The sequence below is a fragment of the Mustela erminea genome, chromosome 5, assembly GCF_009829155.1.
Source record: "Mustela erminea isolate mMusErm1 chromosome 5, mMusErm1.Pri, whole genome shotgun sequence".
In the NCBI taxonomy this organism is placed as follows: Eukaryota; Metazoa; Chordata; class Mammalia; order Carnivora; family Mustelidae; genus Mustela; species Mustela erminea.
Window position 1 is genome coordinate 51940686 of NC_045618.1, and position 18793 is coordinate 51959478.

General features: G+C 36.5%; 1 protein-coding gene, 1 long non-coding RNA gene, 2 other non-coding genes and 1 pseudogene across 5 annotated transcripts; all 5 read left to right on the top strand.

Annotated features, from left to right (window-relative positions):
* The first annotated feature begins 911 nt into the window (after nt 1-911).
* Nucleotides 912-4441, top strand: LOC116589920. The gene is made up of 3 exons (XR_004285451.1): nt 912-1291; nt 2662-2727; nt 4161-4441. It is a non-coding gene; the product is annotated as an uncharacterized LOC116589920 (long non-coding RNA).
* On the top strand, nt 1480-1555 carry LOC116592265. The gene has a single exon (XR_004286428.1). It is a non-coding gene; the product is annotated as a small nucleolar RNA SNORD126 (small nucleolar RNA).
* On the top strand, nt 3705-3852 carry LOC116592262. The gene has a single exon (XR_004286425.1). It is a non-coding gene; the product is annotated as a small nucleolar RNA SNORA79 (small nucleolar RNA).
* Nucleotides 4442-6887: 2446 nt separating the features above from the next.
* CCNB1IP1 (cyclin B1 interacting protein 1) lies at nt 6888-15242 on the top strand. Of its 2 annotated transcripts, none has more exons than XM_032341657.1 (4): nt 6888-6994; nt 8507-8839; nt 12032-12365; nt 14399-15242. In XM_032341657.1, the coding sequence occupies exons 2-4, from the start codon at nt 8543-8545 to the stop codon at nt 14599-14601; spliced, it is 834 nt and encodes a 277-aa protein (XP_032197548.1). In that variant the 5' UTR covers nt 6888-6994; nt 8507-8542; the 3' UTR covers nt 14602-15242. The 2 variants fall into 2 exon arrangements, with proteins under 2 accessions (XP_032197548.1, XP_032197549.1); XM_032341658.1 differs by lacking the exon at nt 6888-6994 and adding an exon at nt 7047-7076.
* LOC116590086 lies at nt 14921-17621 on the top strand (annotated as a pseudogene).
* Nucleotides 17622-18793: the final 1172 nt, after the last annotated feature.

Here is an 18793-nt window from a genome sequence, read left to right on the forward strand (position 1 = left end):
AGGAAGGTTTTCTTTAGTTGATTGTGATTAATTTTTACCAAGAGTAAAGGCTAAATACAATCAATGTTGGATGAAATGAAATTGAAACATGCTTTGAAAAAAAATGTTAACTATTTTGGATTACTTTCTCATTTTTATAAAAGTAGACTGCACTCCCAAAGTGGTGCTTGAACTCAGAACCTTGAGGTAGAGTTTCATGTTCTACCAACTGAGCCAGCAGGGGCCTCAGATTACCTTCTTATTTATCTTATGGGTTACCTTTTTTTTTTTTTTTTTTTTTTTTTTAAGGATTTTGTGAATTTAGTGACTGGTTACAAGGGTTTTCTGTAGTTACACACTGTATGGACTTGGAGAGGTTGCAGTATCCCATGCCTTTTATGCCCCATATTGCTGAATTTTCCCCATGGCTGTCAAGCTCTGGTTGCAGCCAGCACACAGCTCCTTCCTTTTTCCATACCTGTTTTCTTGTTGTGAGACTGTTGACTTGTATCCTTTCAGAGTGTGGTTAGTCTTATTGTACTGTTTTACCCAAACTTTTAAATTAATCAGTTAATCAATTTTTAAAAAGATTTTATTTATTCATTTAAGAGAGAGAACACAAGCAGGGGTGAGGGGACACAGGGAGAGGGAGAAGCAAACTCCCCACTGGGCAGTGAGCCCAATGTGGGCTCAATCTCAGGACCCAGGGATCACGACCTGAGCTGGAGGCAGACACCTAACTGGCTGAGCCCTCCAGGTGCCCCCAAACTTTTTTTTTTTTTTAAAGATTTTATTTATTTGTCAAAGACAGAGCACAAGAATGGGGAGAGGCAGGCAGAGGGAGAAGCAGGCTCCTCGTTGAGCAAGGAGCCTGTTGTGGGACTCTATCCCAGGACTGTGGGATTATGACCTGAGCCTAAGGCAGACGCTTAACCAACTGAGCCACCCAGGTGTCCCAAAACTTTAAATTCATACAAAAGTTGATTTTGTGTAAGAGTCCTGCCCTAATGTGATACTGAGATTGGGCATTTCATGATGTTCTCCGAATAGATGGGTCAATTTATATTACTGACTAGAAGTTAATATACAGAATGAAGTTTTCCTTGAGGTTAATTTTCCTTGAGGCTATAGGGGTGTGACTTGGGAGTAGGCTGGTGTGCATTCAAGTCATGTAATCATAACTTTTATTTATTTACTTGCTTACTTTTTATTTTCCAGAGATGATACATCTGGAAAGTTGGTATTCAGGTAGTTGGTAGATCGTGTAGTTCAACTAATTTCTAGATAGAAGCTGATTCTTTTGATACCAGAGGTAAGTGTAAAAAAAAAAAACTATTTTTACTTTGTTTGGATTTTTAATCTCCTCCTAAGTTTTGGGGCCCCATGTTCTTAGTAGCTAGAATTTGGTAGTTTGAAAAAACCTTAGTTCTTACGTTAAGAGGGTTTGCTTGGTTTAAAGATGAGGAGCTGGTTGTGGTTTGCCCTTCATAAGCCATTTACAGTTTGCTATGATGAAATGCATCGTAAGTCCGTGTTTCAGCTGATCACCCGGATTAAACACATGCTCTGAGAGACTAAAGCTAGGGCAAATACCTGGAGTTGAATTCTGCTTCTTGGAATTCTTACTGGATTCTAGCCTCCAGTCCCAGGTAGTTCTTAAATCTTTGAATTACAGATCTGACACTACAACACTTTGTTGTGCTTTGATCTTTTGTGGTATCTTCTTGAGATAGGCAGAACTAGGGTCAAGAATCCTTAATCTAAACATTCAAACACTACAGAAAAAACACTGATAACTGGTTTAATTCTGTCAACCATTTTACTCGGCAGTTTTAAACTTATCACTATTTTCTTAATTTATATGTAAGATTAAGAGAATCTCAAATGATACATTATATGTTAAAAAAAAAGATTAAGAGAATCCCAGAGTTGGTTAAGTCAATTTTGCCAAGATCATAAAATGTGACAATATATGGACATTTAAAAGTTATGATACAGGTTTATCTTTCTTGAAATGTTAGGGTATTCATGATATATTAATAACAAGTTATAGAGCAATATGTGTAACCCTTTTTATGCTTAAATATTTTCTTTTTTAAGATTTTAAAACTTTATTCATTTGACAGATAGAGATCACCAGTAGGCAGAGAGGCAGGCAGAGAGAGAGGGAGGAGGAAGCAGGCTCTCTGCTCAGCAGAGAGCCCAATGCAGAGTTGGGTCCTAGGACCCTGAGATCATGACCCAAGCTGAAGGCAGAGAGGCCTAACTCACTGAGCCACCCAGGCACTCATGCTTAAACATTTTCATATACTTATGTTTACTTCAGAAATTATCTTAAAGGATATATTCAAATACCAGGGGTTATTGTTTCCTATAGAATTGTATTCTAAGGGTGATCTTGTTAACTTTTATTTTCTGACTTTACTATATTCAGGTATTGTATAATTGAACCTACGCAGAACAGGCTTCTATCCTTTACCTGTGCCTGCATGTTTCAGCAGAGAATGGGGTACATATGAGGCAGGAAATATAGGAAATGCTAATAATTCAAATAATTCAGTAATTCGTAGTAATTCAAAGTAACATCAGCACTTGAAGTAGGTTTTAGTTTTGGCTATGTCTTTTGCAGAAATGAAGTTTCAGGAGACTGAAACTAGATCTGAGTCTCACTTCTTTTCCCAGGCTGGAATTCTTGGGTGCTCTAAGTCCTGGATATACAATAGATGATGACAACATTTTTCTGTTATGGTAAGGCTTATCTGAAATCAAGAAACTTTGACATATATATGAATCTTTGAAAATTCAGCTTTATGACTTCATGGCCAGCTGCTATGTTGCTACAGAAAATTTTGTTTTTTAAAAAAGTCAATTAAGGATGTTGAGAGGTAGCATAATATAATAATTACACATGGTTTCTGGAGTCAGACAGGGTTCAGACCCATCTTTTGTCACGTAATCAGTTATGTAAACTTGGCAAGTTTCTTAACATCTCTGGGTCTTAGTACCCTTATATCTTAGAAGATGAGAATAATAGTACTGGATTCAGAAGAATAGTACTTGACTTTGAAGATTACATAATAAATGCATGGGCTTAGAACATTGTTTAAGCATATGGTAATCACTCAAAAATGTGAGCTGTTTTATCTTCAAAGTCCTGTGCAGTTTTTGCTTACATGCATCTTTCTGCCAGTTGGTCTATACCTCATTATGTTTATCTTCAGCACACAAAACTCAATTGCATTCTAGAATTAGGCAAAGTATAGTGATAAGGACTATAGGGTATATCTCTATATAACTGTCCCAGTAACATTTTATTTAGTTGATTGATCTTGTTTTGGTACCAATTTATTTATCATCTTATTCCTCATTTTGTCTATCTAGCTGGCTCTTCCAGCTCTTAGTTGACCTAAAAATTTAGACGTAGTGATTCCTATTAAGAGCAACTTGATAGCTTTATTTTTATTTTTATTTTTTTAAAAGGTTTTATTTATTTATTTGACAGACAGAGATCACAAGTAGGCAGAGAGGCAGGCAGAGAGAGAGGGAGGAGGAAGCAGGCTCCCTGCTGAGCAGAGAGCCCGACGTGGGGCTCTATCCCAGGACCCTGAGATCATGACCTGAGCCGAAGGCAGTGGCTTAACCCACTGAGCCACACAGGCGCCCCAATAGCTTTATTTTTATAAATGTTCCTTAAAGCATTTATTAAAATGGTTGGAGATAAATTTTGATGGCTGTTCCTCTCACTGCTTGGAGATTTTGGTAGTGGGATTTTATTCCATCATATATCAAAGCTGACTTGTCTTCACTCAGGGCACCATGGGGATGCGTTGGCCATCCATTAGTGTCTTCTGATTTTTGCGGAGTCAAACACTTATGAAGCAGGTGGTGATAGATTAAGAATGTACCTGTGATTGAAAAATAAAACTGATATGAAAACATGAGGATGTAGTTTTTAGAAATACCTTTGACCACAAAAGTGTTTGAATAGCACTGACCTAGGACTATGAAAGAAAGAGGTCTAGTAATTGATTCTAAGAGTTACTGAAACATTATGCTCTGAAATCATTAAATTTTAAGTGGTTTAATTAGTTTTCTACTGATGAGTTTCTACTGATCAGTTTTCTACTGAGTAGCTGTTTATATATTTCAGGTTAGCATTAAAAATGTCTTTTTCTTTCCAGCATGAAGGTAGATGATTTTCAAATTAAAGATGGAACGTGACTTTTCTCACCAGAAATGCCTTATAGAATCAACTTGCACAAATGTAAGAGACACCAAAGGAAAGAGTGAAATACTTGCTTTTATCATTCTTAGATTCTAAACTCCATGAAAGTGGGAAAGCTTCCTTATCTGTAATGCCTGGCCCAGAATAGATACTGAAAAATACATGAAGTGATTTGAAACCTCCATTAATTTTTTTTTTTAAGATTTTTATTTATTTATTTAATTCTCAGAGAAAGGGAGAGAGCACAAGCAGGGGGAGTGGCAGGCAGAGTAGGCAGAGGGAGAAGCAGGCTCCCTACCAAGCAAGAAGCCCGACGTAAGACTTGATTCCAGGACCCTGGGATCACAACCTGAACCGAAGGCAGCTGCTTAACCAACTGAACCCCCCAGACGTCCGCAAAAATCTTTTTAAGTCCTTGGAAAATGGCAACCATTTTAATGGCATTTCAGCAAGATATTTATTTATATGTAATAATTGGGACTTCAATTTTCACTCTGACTCTGATGGAAATTGTATGTATAGGTACATTAAACTATCTGAGTACCACAGAGTCTACTTAAAACACTTAGTATTTGGGGAGCCTGGATGGCTCAGTTGGTAAAGCCTATGACTCTTGATCTTAGGGTTGTGAGTTCAAGCCCCACCTTGGGTATAAAGATTATTTAAAAAATAAAATCTTAAAAAAAATTAAACTCTTGCTACTTAATTATGATGCCTGACCCATTAAGAGTCAATGAAGAATGGCTACCAAAACAATCTGGCTATGTGAGGAATAATATAAAATGTGAGAAAGATTTCATTTTATAAAAGCTGAGTGATGTTCATTCTTCACACATTTTTTGTATGCTTAATATTTAATAATAAAAAATAAAAAAATTTTTAAAAAGCTCTTTTTGGTCGTTAGGTCTTTGTATTTCAGCCTTGATTGAGTTCAGTAGTCTCATCCCCAGGAGCCCTCTAGAAAAGAGCCAGTGAAGGGTTTGTCTATGCCATAACAGAAAAGTACACAGTGCCACTGAGAAGCAGGCTAGTTCAGGTCCTGGTGTTCCAGATTACTGCGATATTAAGACTTTGTAGCACCCTGCGCCCATTTATTCTATCTGCCAAAACATGTTGGCAAAAAAAAAAACTATACATACATACATAACATATACATACTACACACACATATATATATGTTACTCCTACAAACTTCTGGCCAAATGGGTTGGAAATTTGTAATTGAGTTAGTGGGAAAATTGTGTGGGGAACACTAAGGTTTCGGGAATCAGTTGTCTTAATGAAGAAGTAGAAGAGATCATATTGCAGTACAAAGGTAAGTTAGATCACAAAATTAGGTTCTGGCTAAATTTGAATGCTTTATGTTTTCTAACTTTGAGATTGTACTCTTTTGTTGTACTACATTTGGCATTGTTAAAAATCAGAAAATGCACAAAAGGCTCAGATAGCCAAAATAGATGTGAGGAGTTTACACATGAAACCCCAATTTTGTTTGAATCCAATTTGTAACACTGGAATTAAGTTACCACTCTAAACTTTCAAGACATTTTAGGAAATGTATGCAGAGGTCAAGATGACCTTTTCTAATTACTGTGAACAAGCAAGCAGTAAGTAGACCGAAAACTAGCACAAAATTGTTTAATTAGGATAGGTTTTTGTCTGAAGAAGAACGGGTTAGAAATTCACTACCCAGAAAAAGGTTTGCAGAGCTTTGGTATCCATTGTGTTGCTGATTCATTGGATTGTGTCTTACTAATTCACAATGGGGTCACATCATCTGGACAGGTGGCTGGCCACAAAAGACAGCATTAAGGCTTGTATTCTGAGAACCCTTCAAGCCCTTCTCAGTTTAGTTTCAATATGGATTCTAATGAACTCATATAGATTGAGCAGAAAATCACACAGTTTACAAAGAACAGAAAAGAAAGTGACAGGTAATAGCATTAGGGTAAAACAGGCACAAACATTTAAACAATAAAAGTAGGTCCAGGAGAGCACCTCAAAAAAGCTGACACCTCAAAAAAGGCAGGCAGATCACCTCAAAAAAGCTGACACCTGATCCTCTCGCTTCGTTACAGGCGCTGTAATGAATGTTCCTAATACAGATTCTAAACGAAGGAAAAGTTCTATTTTCTTTAAATGTATATAGAAGATGTGTAAAAGCTAGAAAGATGTCTTTATCAAGATGGATTAAAAAATAAAACGGCAGAATCTACCTCAACATGGAGGTGATAACTATCCAAGTACAGGTATCTCAAATTTCTGGGACTTTTCCTTGAGACAACTTAGCCAAGTCTGTGCTGCCCAGCCGGTCCTCCCCAAGAGCTCCCAGGACAAACACCCGCATATACGCAGGCGCACAAGCTAGCCCTGTTAGCTTCCCAGCTGTCCCTATCCTGCTCTTACTCAGGAGCCTCTGACCTCAAATGTTATACCCAGGATAGCCTAGGATGTTACTTTTTGTGCCAGCTGAGGGCAGTAAAGGGTACTCCGTGGCCTATCCACGGGGCTCCCATGTGGGAAACCCGGACCATGCTCAGTGGGATTCATGCCCTCACAGCGCCTGAGACGCGCGTGCATGGGGATATGTGCCTGAATCCAGGTGCCACAGCCTGACGGTCCCAGGATCCTGCGCGGCCGGAAGCCCTGTGCCCCCCACCCAGCAGGCGCCAGGGCCACCCCACGCATGCGTTCTGTGTCGTACTGGAGAGGTACTGCGAATCCTCGCCCGTGTAGTGCTAGAGTTGTGGAGGCGACGGCGTTTTCCCGCGCTTTTTCTGGGCCCCTCAGGTTGGATATATTATTTGTATTATTATTGTTATTATTTTCTCTATAGAGTGCAGAAAGCAGAAAGAACTCAAGTGAACTTTCTGTGAGTCCAATTCTTAAAAACTTGGTCTTCAGTAACTTAAAATTTGCCGAATTGGCTTTTCCCCGAGTCGGGGAAAATTTGGAATTAGCTGCACCTTCCGCTCTGCCTGAGAAAGCTCTCAGCTTTAAAACTTCCCAGCTCTTCTGCTTCCCCTGTGCCTGTTATCCAGCTGGAGGTAAAATAGGCCTCATAATTCCTGCTGCAAGGTGCCATTTATCGTTGGAGACTAACTCAGTGGGTACTTAGGCGTAAAGGTGTCAGAGTGCCCTCATTGACCCATGTGACCAAGGCAACATTTTTTTCCCCCTTTTGGAATCAAGGCAACATTCTTGACAGAATTTGTCGGTTAATAAATGTGTTAAATATGAACGTTTTCTTTGGTGTGTAATTGGTGTGTCAAAGTTATTTCATACAATGTATGGTTTTGGTATATCCAGAATATTGCTGTCCAGTTTGGCTTAGTAAAACCAGTGAGAGTGGACACTATATTGAAAAATAACAGAAGACTATTTATTTATTTATGAGTATTTATTTAGTTTTACAAACTTTTTTTTTTTTTAGGTTTTATTTATTTATTTGAGAGAGAGCGAGCACAAGAGAGCAGAAAGGTCAGGGAGAGGAGCAGGCTTTCTGCCGAGCAGGGAGCCTGATGCGGGACTCGGTTCTGAGACTCCCAAGATCATGACCTGAGCCAAAGGCAGTTGCTTAACCAACTGAGCCTCCCAGGTACCCTAGTTTCACAAACTTCTTTACTGAGAGTATAGCATTCAATAGTATTTATATTAATAGGTGAATTATTTGATGGTAAACAGCTTTTGTTCAGATTTTCAGTTTTCATAATGGTCATTTGCTGGAACGAATTAAGTTATTTTCCATTTAATACTACATATTATTACTCTTTTTTAGGTAAGGCAACACAAGTAAAGAATCTGAGAAATCAGTGTATATGAAAAACGTAAAACTGTAACTTAAAAAACACTTTTTCCTAAAGAGTGGCTGAACTTGGTGCCTGGACTTATATCTGCCAAGCGTGAGAAGTGGTACTGAAATATTCTGGCAAACTATGGATGGGTATAAATTTGGCTTTTTTGTTTAGGCAGTGAGGAATGGCAAAAGGCACAGATTAATTTTTATTTGTACTTTGTAAATATTCCTAAACTTTATTTTCCATGTGCATATTATTTTTGGTTTTAGTAAGATTTGGATCATTTTGTGTCTTTAATTTTTTCTTTACATTTTTTTTTCATGGACTTTCTAGAGGTTTATATAAAGGAGCACAGTTAATATTGTTGAGTCACTGAAATCAATATATTGATTATAATAAATGCAAACAATAAAATACATTATTTTATCATAATAAAATGAAAACATGCTCTATTTCATTTCATTGAAATTTGACTTATTTCACCTTTTCATTTACCTCTTATTAGGCTTCTTTTCAGCATCTGGAGACTTCACTCTCTATTATGTCTTTGTGTGAAGACATGCTGCTTTGTAACTATCGCAAGTGTCGCCTCAAACTCTCTGGTTATGCATGGGTCACTGCCTGCTCTCACATCTTCTGTGATCAGCATGGCAGTGGTGAGTTTAGTCGGTCACCAGCTATCTGCCCTGCCTGCAATAGTACTCTTTCTGGAAAGCTAGACATTGTCCGCACAGAACTCAGTCCATCAGAGGAATATAAAGCCATGGTATTGGCAGGACTTCGACCGGAAATTGTGTTGGACATTAGCTCCCGTGCACTGGCCTTCTGGACATATCAGGTTAGTGCTTAGGCTTGTTTTTCTGGAGAGTGTGATTTGAAGCATATGTGGAAGTTTCTAATGTTTCTCCTTCATTGTGTTTGTATTCATTTTTTTTAAAATATCTTATTTTTTTTTAAATTTGTTAGAGGGCACAAGCAGGGGGGCAGCAGACAGAGGGAGAAGTTGGTTCCTCTCTGAGCAAGGAGCTTGATGGGGGACTCAATCCCAGGACCCTGGGATCATGACCTGAGCCAAAGGCAGATGGTTAACCAAATGAGACGCTGAAGCATCCCTCATCTTTTATGAATATATAGAAAACATTCTTTTAAATAAAATTTTTAAAAAATTATTTATTTATTTGAGAGAGTATAAAAGAGAGAGTGTGTGTGTGCGTGAGAGAGAGAGAGAGGGCATGCGCACAAGCATCAGGGAGGGGCAGAGGGAGAAGCAGACTCCCCTCTAAGCAGGGAACCTGATTTGGGATTGGATCCTAGGACCTTAGGACCCTAGGATCATGACCTGAACAAAAGGCAGATGCTCAACTGACTGAGCCACCCAGGAACCCTAATAATTTTTTTTTTAAAGTAATAGGTTAATTTTTGGAAATCCAAAAGAAAGAAAAAAAAATGAACCATAATTCCATCACTCAGATATATTTGTTTGATATATTTGTTTGTGTATTGCTGGACTTTTTCTGTGCATAAATATGTATTTTGTCTAAAAGTAAGGGTAATATCAGTTAAAGCTGACATTATGCTTATGAATATTTTATTAAGTATTTTAAAGTTAACTATCCTATAATTATAATTTTAATAGTTGTATTGCATCATAATTTATTTTCACGTTGTAAAAAAAAGTGGGGTTGAGCTTTCTTATCAAATTCCACATTTAATTTTTTGCTAATTTAAATTCCCGAAAGTGGATGAATACATTTCAAAGTTGTAAAAATTGCAGTATTTTGGGGTGCCTGGTGGCTCAGTTGGTTAAGCATCCAACTCTTGATTTCAGCTCAGGTCATGATCTCAGGATCGTGAGATCAAGTCCCAAGTTGGGCTCCAAGCTGAGTGTGGAGCCTGCTTAAGATTCTCTCTCTTCCTCTGCCCCTCCCCTGTATGCTCTTCTCTCTCTCTCTCGCTCTCTCTCTCTCTCTCTCTCTCTCTCTCCTAAATAAATAAATAAATAATTGGGGATGCCTATGTGGCTCAGTCCGTTAAGTGTCTGCCTTAGGTTCAGGTCATGATCCCAGAGTCCTGGGATGAGTCACATTGGGTTCCTTGCTCAGTGAGGACCCTGCTTCTCTCTCTGTCTCTACTGTTTCCTCTGCTTATGCTCTCTTTCTTTCTCTCTGAGAAACAAATAAAATCTTTTTTTTTTAAAGATTTTATTTATTTATTTGTCAGAGAGAGAGAGAGAGAGAGAGTGAGCACAGGCAGACAGAGTGGCAGGCAGAGTCAGAGGGAGAAGCAGGCTCTCTGTGGAGCAAGGAGTCTGATGCAGGACTCGATCTCAGGACGCTGGGATCATGACCTGAGCCGAAGGCAGCTCTTAACCAACTGAGCCACCCAGGCGTCCCGAAACAAATAATATCTTAAAAAAAGATTTTTTAAAAGATTTTATTTATTTATTTGACAGAGAGAGATCATAAGTAGGCAGAGAGAGAGGAAGGAAGCAGGCTCCCTGCTGAGCAGAGAGCCCGATGCAGGACTCAATCCCAGGATTCTAGGATCATGACCTGAGCAGAAGGCAGAGGCTTAACCCACTGAGCCACCCAGGCACCCTTAAAAAAAGATTTTTAAAAAATAAAAAAATTTAAAAGTTGCAGTATTTTATTTTATTTTATTTTTTAAAGATTTCATTTTTAAGTGCTCTCTATACTCAATGTGGGACTTGAACTCACAACCCTAAGATCAAGATAGCATGCTGTGAGCCAGCCAGACGTTCCCAAAATTGCAGTATTTTAAAATTGCCCTCCAGTTAGGCCATATTATTTTGTGTTCCCTTAAGTGTATGATGGTGCTTGATTCTCCAAACTTTCTACTCACCAATTAGCATGAGTAAAGTAGAATCTTGTTCATCTTTTAATATGCCTTTCTTGGATGACTTTTAGATGAAAACATTTTCTTGTATTTTTTTATGAACTTTTCTTTTATGAATTGCCTGTTTCAGTTTGCTTATTTCAATTGCTATAGGTTTTTTCGTATTGATAAGAATTCTTTATATATCTAACTCAGATGTTACAGGAATTTTCTTTTTTTCAGTTATCTTTTATTAGTTTGATTTTTAAATTGGGCTTCTTACTGTTGAGTTCTAAAAGTTCTTTGTATGTTTTGGGTATACAGTCTTTTATGAGATAACGTCTTTTACAAATATTTGCTCTTAGTCTGTGGCTTGTCTTTTTATTCTCTTGACATTGTCTTTTGCAGAACAGAAGTCTAGCTTATCAATTTTTTCTTTTGTAGATTGTGCTTGCTGGTGTTGCATCTAAAAAGTCACCATCAAACCTAAGATCATTTAGATTGTCTCCTCTGTTATCATATTGCAATTTTACAGTTTTGTGTTTACATTTAGGTCTTGATTCGTATTGAGTCAATTTTTGTGAAGGTTGTACAGTCTATGTTTATATTCAGTGTGACCTCAGTATTTTGCTGGTTATTGCCCAAAAAGTGCTCTTGGTAACTTGGCTTGTTGCCCTTTGTAATATGGCTACTTGCTTCTACAAAGCCAGCCAAGAGAGAGAATGTGCTAAGGCAGACTTTATAGTCTTATGTAGTGTGTTCATTCTGTCATTTTTCCTGTATTCCAGTCATAGTTTCTGTCCACATTCAAAAGGAGGATCTAAGTACAAGGAGGTAGGGTTAATTGGAGGCTATTTTATAATCTGCTCTCTGTAGTATGGATTACTTGAGATATGAAATTATTTCTTAAAAACCTTAAGACTACATGTCACTTGTTAAGGTTAGACAAATCCTTTTTTTGTTAGTATATTTGTAGTAGTTTGAGAGTATTCCTTCAGAATTTTTTCCTATGCATTTAGTGACACAGTGTATTATTTACTATAATAACCATCCTATTGTACATCTTAACCCGATTCTAAATGCTAAATTAATAACATCCCAGTGTAAGTCTTTCTTTTTCTTTTACATTTAAACTTTTACAATATATAACTATATTTATTACCTTAAAAGTCTTTTTTTTCCTGTCTTGGGACAGGTACATCAGGAGCGTCTCTATCAAGAATATAATTTCAGCAAGGCCGAAGGCCATCTGAAACAGATGGAGAAGATATATACTCAGCAAATACAGAGCAAGGATGTAGAGTTGACCTCTATGAAGGGGGAGGTCACCTCTATGAAGAAGGTGCTAGAAGAATATAAGAAGAAGTTCAGTGACATATCTGAGAAACTTATGGAGCGAAATCGTCAGTATCAAAAGCTCCAAGGCCTCTATGATAGCCTTAGGCTGCGAAACATCACTATTGCTAACCAAGAAAGTACCCTTGAGCCTTCCATGATTGCACAATCTGGTGTTTTTGGCTTTCCATTAGGTAAGAAGGGATATGTAATATCCAATAACTGTTCTTTAAATCTTTCACACTGTGTTCTGCACAGTTCCAGGAAGGTAGTGGAGACTCCAAAGGCGTAAAATGGTGGTAAGCTCCAGATTCTTCATCCATGTCTCAACATGTGCATCTTTGCTTTTATCTATTTTATTTGCTTGTGATTAAATTACATCTTCAGTGTAAACAGAGAAAAAAATCTCTCCAAAGTAAAAGTTTTCATATTGGTACTTTAAGTGGAAAGCTATTTCCTTGCAGTAATAATAATGATATTAGCTGCTATTTATTGATTGTTTACCAAATACTAGACACTGTTACAGTTATACATGTATTCTTATTTTCAAAACTTTATGATGTAGTTATTATTATTATTATCCTTATTTTACAGATGAGAAAACTGAGCACAGAAAATTTAAGTAAAATTTAAGTAAATTAAGTAAAATTTAAGTAAATTTAAGGTCAAAGAACTGTCTTCAGAGCCCACACTCAAAAAGGCCATGTTTGGTTTCTTTCACATGGCAATACTGAGTGCACCGTTCTTAACTTATTGTTGGTTGTTTGTTTCACATTTTTTCATTTACCAAATATTTATCAGACATATTTCATGTGCTAACTGCTAGACATAATCCTAGGCAATGAGATATAAGAATTATCCAGATAGGATCCCTGCTTTCTGGAAGTGTACAATCTAGGAAGATGCCAGTACTTTTTTGCTTTCTAGGTGCTTTGGCAAATGCAATGAATATCGTATCTCTTCTTGAGTCCTTCTCTTTATACTACTCTTGATATAACAGAATCCAAAAGATTTTTGTAATGCTATTAATGTAAGTTAGTTTTGGCATATAAAAAAGTGAGGTTTCTTGTACTTGACTTTCCTAAATATGTGTTTTTTGAATTACAGGCTGAAGAAAAAGATTTAGTGGGGAGGAGATATCCTAGAAAAGGCAGGAAGTAATGAGATGAAGTTTATCAGCTAGAAGAACTGAAACAAAAATGAATTTTTGCTTAACTTTCAGTTAATCATAATTATAATTTAGTCAAAGTGTTATTGTATATTAATACTGTAGATATTTTTTACTTGTTATGATCCACATTTATTTTGATTTCTTTCATATTTACTAGTTCTTTCCTGTTCCACATTTTATGCACACTTAACTTTTTACTTTCACCTCTTGCTACAGTTGTTGGCCTAAAGAAGATATAGTCCACACTCTTCCTTTAGTTAGTTACATGTTCCCTTTAAAACTTGTAGAAGCCAGAGAACGGCTCGGTTGAAGTTGTTAGATGCTTATTTAATCAGATCTATTGTCTGATTTTTCTTAAGGTTATTCTAATTGATCTTGGATCATGAGTATATGCCAATTATTCATAGTTGTCATATATTTTCTAGAGTGTTTATGGCAATCTTTAAGATAAAAATTATTCTTTTTTATTTTTTTACTTATTAGACAGAGAGAAATCACAACTAGGCAGAGAGGCAGGCAGAGAGACAGGAGGAAGCAGGCTCCCCGCTGAGCAGAGAGCCCGATGTGGGGCTCGATGCGGGGCTTGATCCGAGGACTCTGGGATCATGACCTGAGCTGAAGGCAGAGGCTTTAACCCACTGAGCCACCCAGGTGCCCCAAAAGAAAAATTATTCTTAAAGCACTGGGTCAAATGGTTTTATACACACACTATATTCCTTTGAAGTAGATTACATAGACAATGAATAAGATTATGAATTATAAGTTCTAGCATTACTAAAAACACATTTCATTGTGTCAAATTACTTTGGGTGATGAGGTCATGGCTACTGGAAACTGTGTCACAGCAGAAGATATGGTATATACTGTGGTCATGGAGGGAGTGGGAGCTATCATAGCCCTTTATCCAAAATTAGGTTTATATTTTACAGTCTCATACGAGTTGAGTTCTGTTAAAATATTTATTAAATAAAAAAGATTTCTTAAATAATATTGTGTTTTGTTTCTAAAGATCTGTGAAGAAATAGATGCTTAAATTTTTCACTTATTTTTTTCTAGGGAACAACTCCAAGTTTCCTTTGGACAGTTCACCAGTTCGAAATCAGGGTGGTGGAGATGGAGATTTTCACTTCAGACCATTTTTTGTGGGGTCTCCCACAGCACCTGAACCCAGCAACAGCTTTTTTAGTTTTGCTTCCCCAAGTCGTGAATTAGAGCAGCAGCAAATCTCGAGCAGGGCCTTTAAAGTAAAAAGAATTTAGCTCACTTTACAGAATTATTTCTCTCTTCACTATTAGTGATCTCATTTAGCAAATAATCTTTATTCTGATTAGGATAGGAGTCACCAACCTTTGTGTGTTATTACATTTTCAACTTATGAGAAACTCAGTGCCAGTAGGAGTCCCTTTAGGGTCTGGCCCCCCCCATTATTTAAAGTATGAGCATTGTATTGAGCCGAATTTTATTGTGACTGTTGAATTTTCATGTTTTGTAGATGACTGTTTGTTTTCTGTCTGTGTTATTTCTGACTGAACTAGGTGTTTATGTATATGTACATAAGCACCTATATTATAGGTCTACATGTCACTTTGTGTTCTGGTATTTACGCATATGTGTGTGTGTGTGTGTATTTGTGTTCCTTTATATTGATATTTTGCTGTATTTTCCAGTATATTTATGCAGAGACTTTGGTCTCAGGAAGTGGCAGGTGAATCTTTGTAGTTTGTTATTTGGGTATGTACATCTATTTGTATGTATTTTTGTATTTGCCCTTGTATTAATTTGTTTGGAGTGTGCTCATGTTGGTGAATAAGAATACAATTTCATGCTTTTATGTTAAGTCTATATTTACAATTAAAAATGATTCACATTGGCTGGGAGGTTTGGTGATCCTGGTGGTGGGTATTATAGAGGGCATGTATTGCATGGAGCACTGGGTGTGGTGCATAAACAATAAATTCTGGAACACTGAAAAGAAATTAAAAAAAGAAAAAAAATGATTTACATTGATAAAATTATTTTGTAAAGTTGATTTTTTGGCATTTATTTTAAAATGAAATGACTCCTCCCTTCTGACAGAGTGCCTTATTTAAGGATGCACTCTTACCACAGAAAATTTACAATATGTTATTTATCTCAAGAGATTATATTAATTAAAATACCTTTAAAGACTTATTCCTTGTTTTCCTTTATTAAATAGCATTTATGATCACTATCACAAACAACTTATTTAAACTGTAGAGCTGGCCCACGTGGGTGGTTCAGTGGGTTAAGTGTCTGACTCTTGATTTTCGCTAGGTCATGATGTCAGGGTCCTGAGATAGGGCCCTGGGTCTGGCTGTGCACTCAGCAGGAAGTCTGCTTCAGGTCTCCTCTCTCCCTCTGCCTTTCCTCCCCTGCACATGTGCTCTCTTAAATAAATCTTAAAAAGCAAACAAACAAACATAAAGCCCAAAAGAAATTTGAAAAATACTTTCAGTTACTGTACATCATTTTAGTGGCATGATTTGAAAGCATACTGGTTGCAGAAGCAGAACATCTAGGATTTAACTATGTTTTCTCCCCATAGGTTGGTTTTGAATCTGAATTTAAACTTTTTGGGATTGCTTCTGAATCTGTAAAATGAGGGACTGAATTAAATTATCCTATAGACCTTTTCTAACTCTTGAATTTTATTATTTATTTCTATTGGGTTAGGAGGAATTATAGTAGAATTACTATAATACCAAATCCCTTTGATATTTGGGTAATAAAGTCATACTGAATGTATTTGAGGATATTTTATATTTAGTCATAGAAAAGCAAGTGAATATTTTTGCTTTACATAATTGGATAGCAAGTACTGTTTTCTTCCTTAGTAGTATAGAATATAAAGCTTTTTCAAAAACATTTTTTACTCTATTCCAAAGTTAAAATGGTATATCAGAAAGAGGATGAAAAGTCTTCACTTAAAAAGTTTTAAAATATCTCCTCCCATTTCATAGCTGTTAACATATTTTATATATTACATTACAAAGTATTTTTCTTCCCTCTGCAGTTTAAATTTTGTTAGAAAATGGTGGGGAAATAATTTTATGTTTATTTATGATTTACTTCTGCTTTGAAACTTCTTGTGTTGGGTTTATAGGATCAGTTTGAAATACATGTAAGCTATAATTAAAAAGTAGAGAGAATTTCTTAGGACTTTTACATGCTACTTTTAATTAGTTACTTATTGAAGAGTTTAATATAGTCACATGACACCAATTCAAAAAAAGTGTAAAACAAAGCATGGAGTGAGGTCTCGCTTTCACCCTGTCCCCCAGTCACTCACTTCACTTTTTTGAAAGTGACTACTGTTGTCAGTATCTTGTGTCTCTTTTAGAGATAGTCTATGTGGAAGCAACTAATATTTTATGTAAAATTTATGTTTATTTTTAAATAGGTAGTACATGCACATGATAAGTTCAAAAGTGTACACAGCAAAAGCATTTTCTTTACCTACTGACAACTCTTGGTCCGCATTTCCTTTTACAGAGATAGTCATTGTTTCTTATTTATCCTTCTAGACATAGTCTATCAATATGTTAGCACTATTAATGTACTGATATACTATTAGTTTATTAGTTATGACTTTCATGATACCATTCTGAGTGTAGCAGAATTATTAATATAGTCTGTTCAAAATGATGAAATCCCTCTGATATAGAAAATAACTGTCAAGTTTGGAAAATATTCAGACAAATTACCTTACAATTGTACTACATTTCCCTTAAGGTTTTAAACTTACAACACAGGCATACACTGTCTTAACCTGTCCTTTTTTGGTGCGGAAGATGGTATTATAATCTTGGTATAAATAGAAAGATATGGAACAAAAAGATACATGCAATCAACCTGAGAATATTAGAAGTTTGCAGGATTTGGGAAAAGAACAAGTTTATAAACTCAAAAGTGATTATAGAGCATCTTCTTTGAGCTACAGGCATTAGGTTAAGTTGATTTGCCGCAGTGCTGTTTCATGAAAATCAGTTTCTAGCCATCCTTTGCACATTTCTAGCAGATAACCTTGCTCTAGTACCTGCTTGGATGTACTTTTGGTAATGTGGTTGGAATGTATCTGGCTCAGAATTATGACATAGCACACCTGATTAAAAAAACTTATAGAAATTAAAAGGACTTGGACGTAAAGAAGGAATTCCCTAGTTCACGAGGTGGACTCCAGCATGGCCTTCTGGATATACTGATTCTGTTGTTCTTGAGTGCCTCCTTACCCTCAGAGCCAAAAGTTTTTTTGTTTTAAATTCCAGCCTCTGATTTTCCTCTCTGCTAGATCCTGTGTTGGCTTAGAGTACCAATGGGCCACAAATTAAGAACTATGCTTTTCCAACATGCTTATCTCTTCTCTTCCTCCTAGCCACTTGGGATGGCCTAAGACTGGAATGATGGTGCTAGGTTCATAAATGTGACCCCTAATTAGTAGTCTGTTTTTTATTCTTTGGGATTTCTACTACCTTTTCTTTTTTTCAGGAAAAAATTGATGATTTGGGACGCCTGGGTGGCTCAGTTGGTTAAGCAGCTGCCTTCGACTCAGGTCATGATCCCAGCATCCTGGGATCAAGTCCCACATCGGGCTCCTTTCTCGGCAGGGAGCCTGCTTCTCCCTCTGTCTCTGCCTGCCATTCTGTCTGCTTGTGCTCACTCACTCTCCCTCTCTCTCTCTGACAAATAAAAATAAAATCTTTTAAAAAAAAAAGAATTGATGATTTTTGTATACCCGATCAGATATGAATAATGCTGATTTCACAGTTTAGCAATTCTAATGGCTGTTTAAACATTTGCTACTAAATTATGTTGTTTGAAAGTAACTAAATTAAAGTCCAAAAGCTAGTTACTCCGAATTATCCACTTATTTTATACTGTTGTCAGGAAGCTCCAGAGTTGTTAATTTAACCAGTAAGTCAATTTGCTACTCATTAACTGAGAAACTATATTCTGAGAACTCTGTCAGGAATTAGGGAGTTTAAAGACATTTAAACTCAGAGCTTTTGTCTTCTGTAGAATTCATAGTCTACTATTCAAGTTTTTCCTCAATTTTGTCTTTGATTTGGCTTTTTGCCCTCAAAAGAATCATATTTATTTTATGGGAGTACATGTGTATTTGATATTACACGATGGATAAATGACAAGTTGCCCATAAAGGAAATGTTATGCCTCTTTACAATAAAAAATGTATTTGCATTATAACTTTATAGTAATTCTTATACGAAAACTTCTTTTGGTTTTTTTTTCTTGAAATCAGAAACCTCCATTTTAATTTATTAAATGTATAATTACTCCATGTATTTTTTTAATTAAATAATGTCTAGACACATAAAAAGCAAAAACAAAAACCCCAAACCAAACCCATTAATCCACCGGCTTTTCTACTCAGATGCAGATAAGCCTCCAGTGCCCTAGATGTCGCTCTGGCTC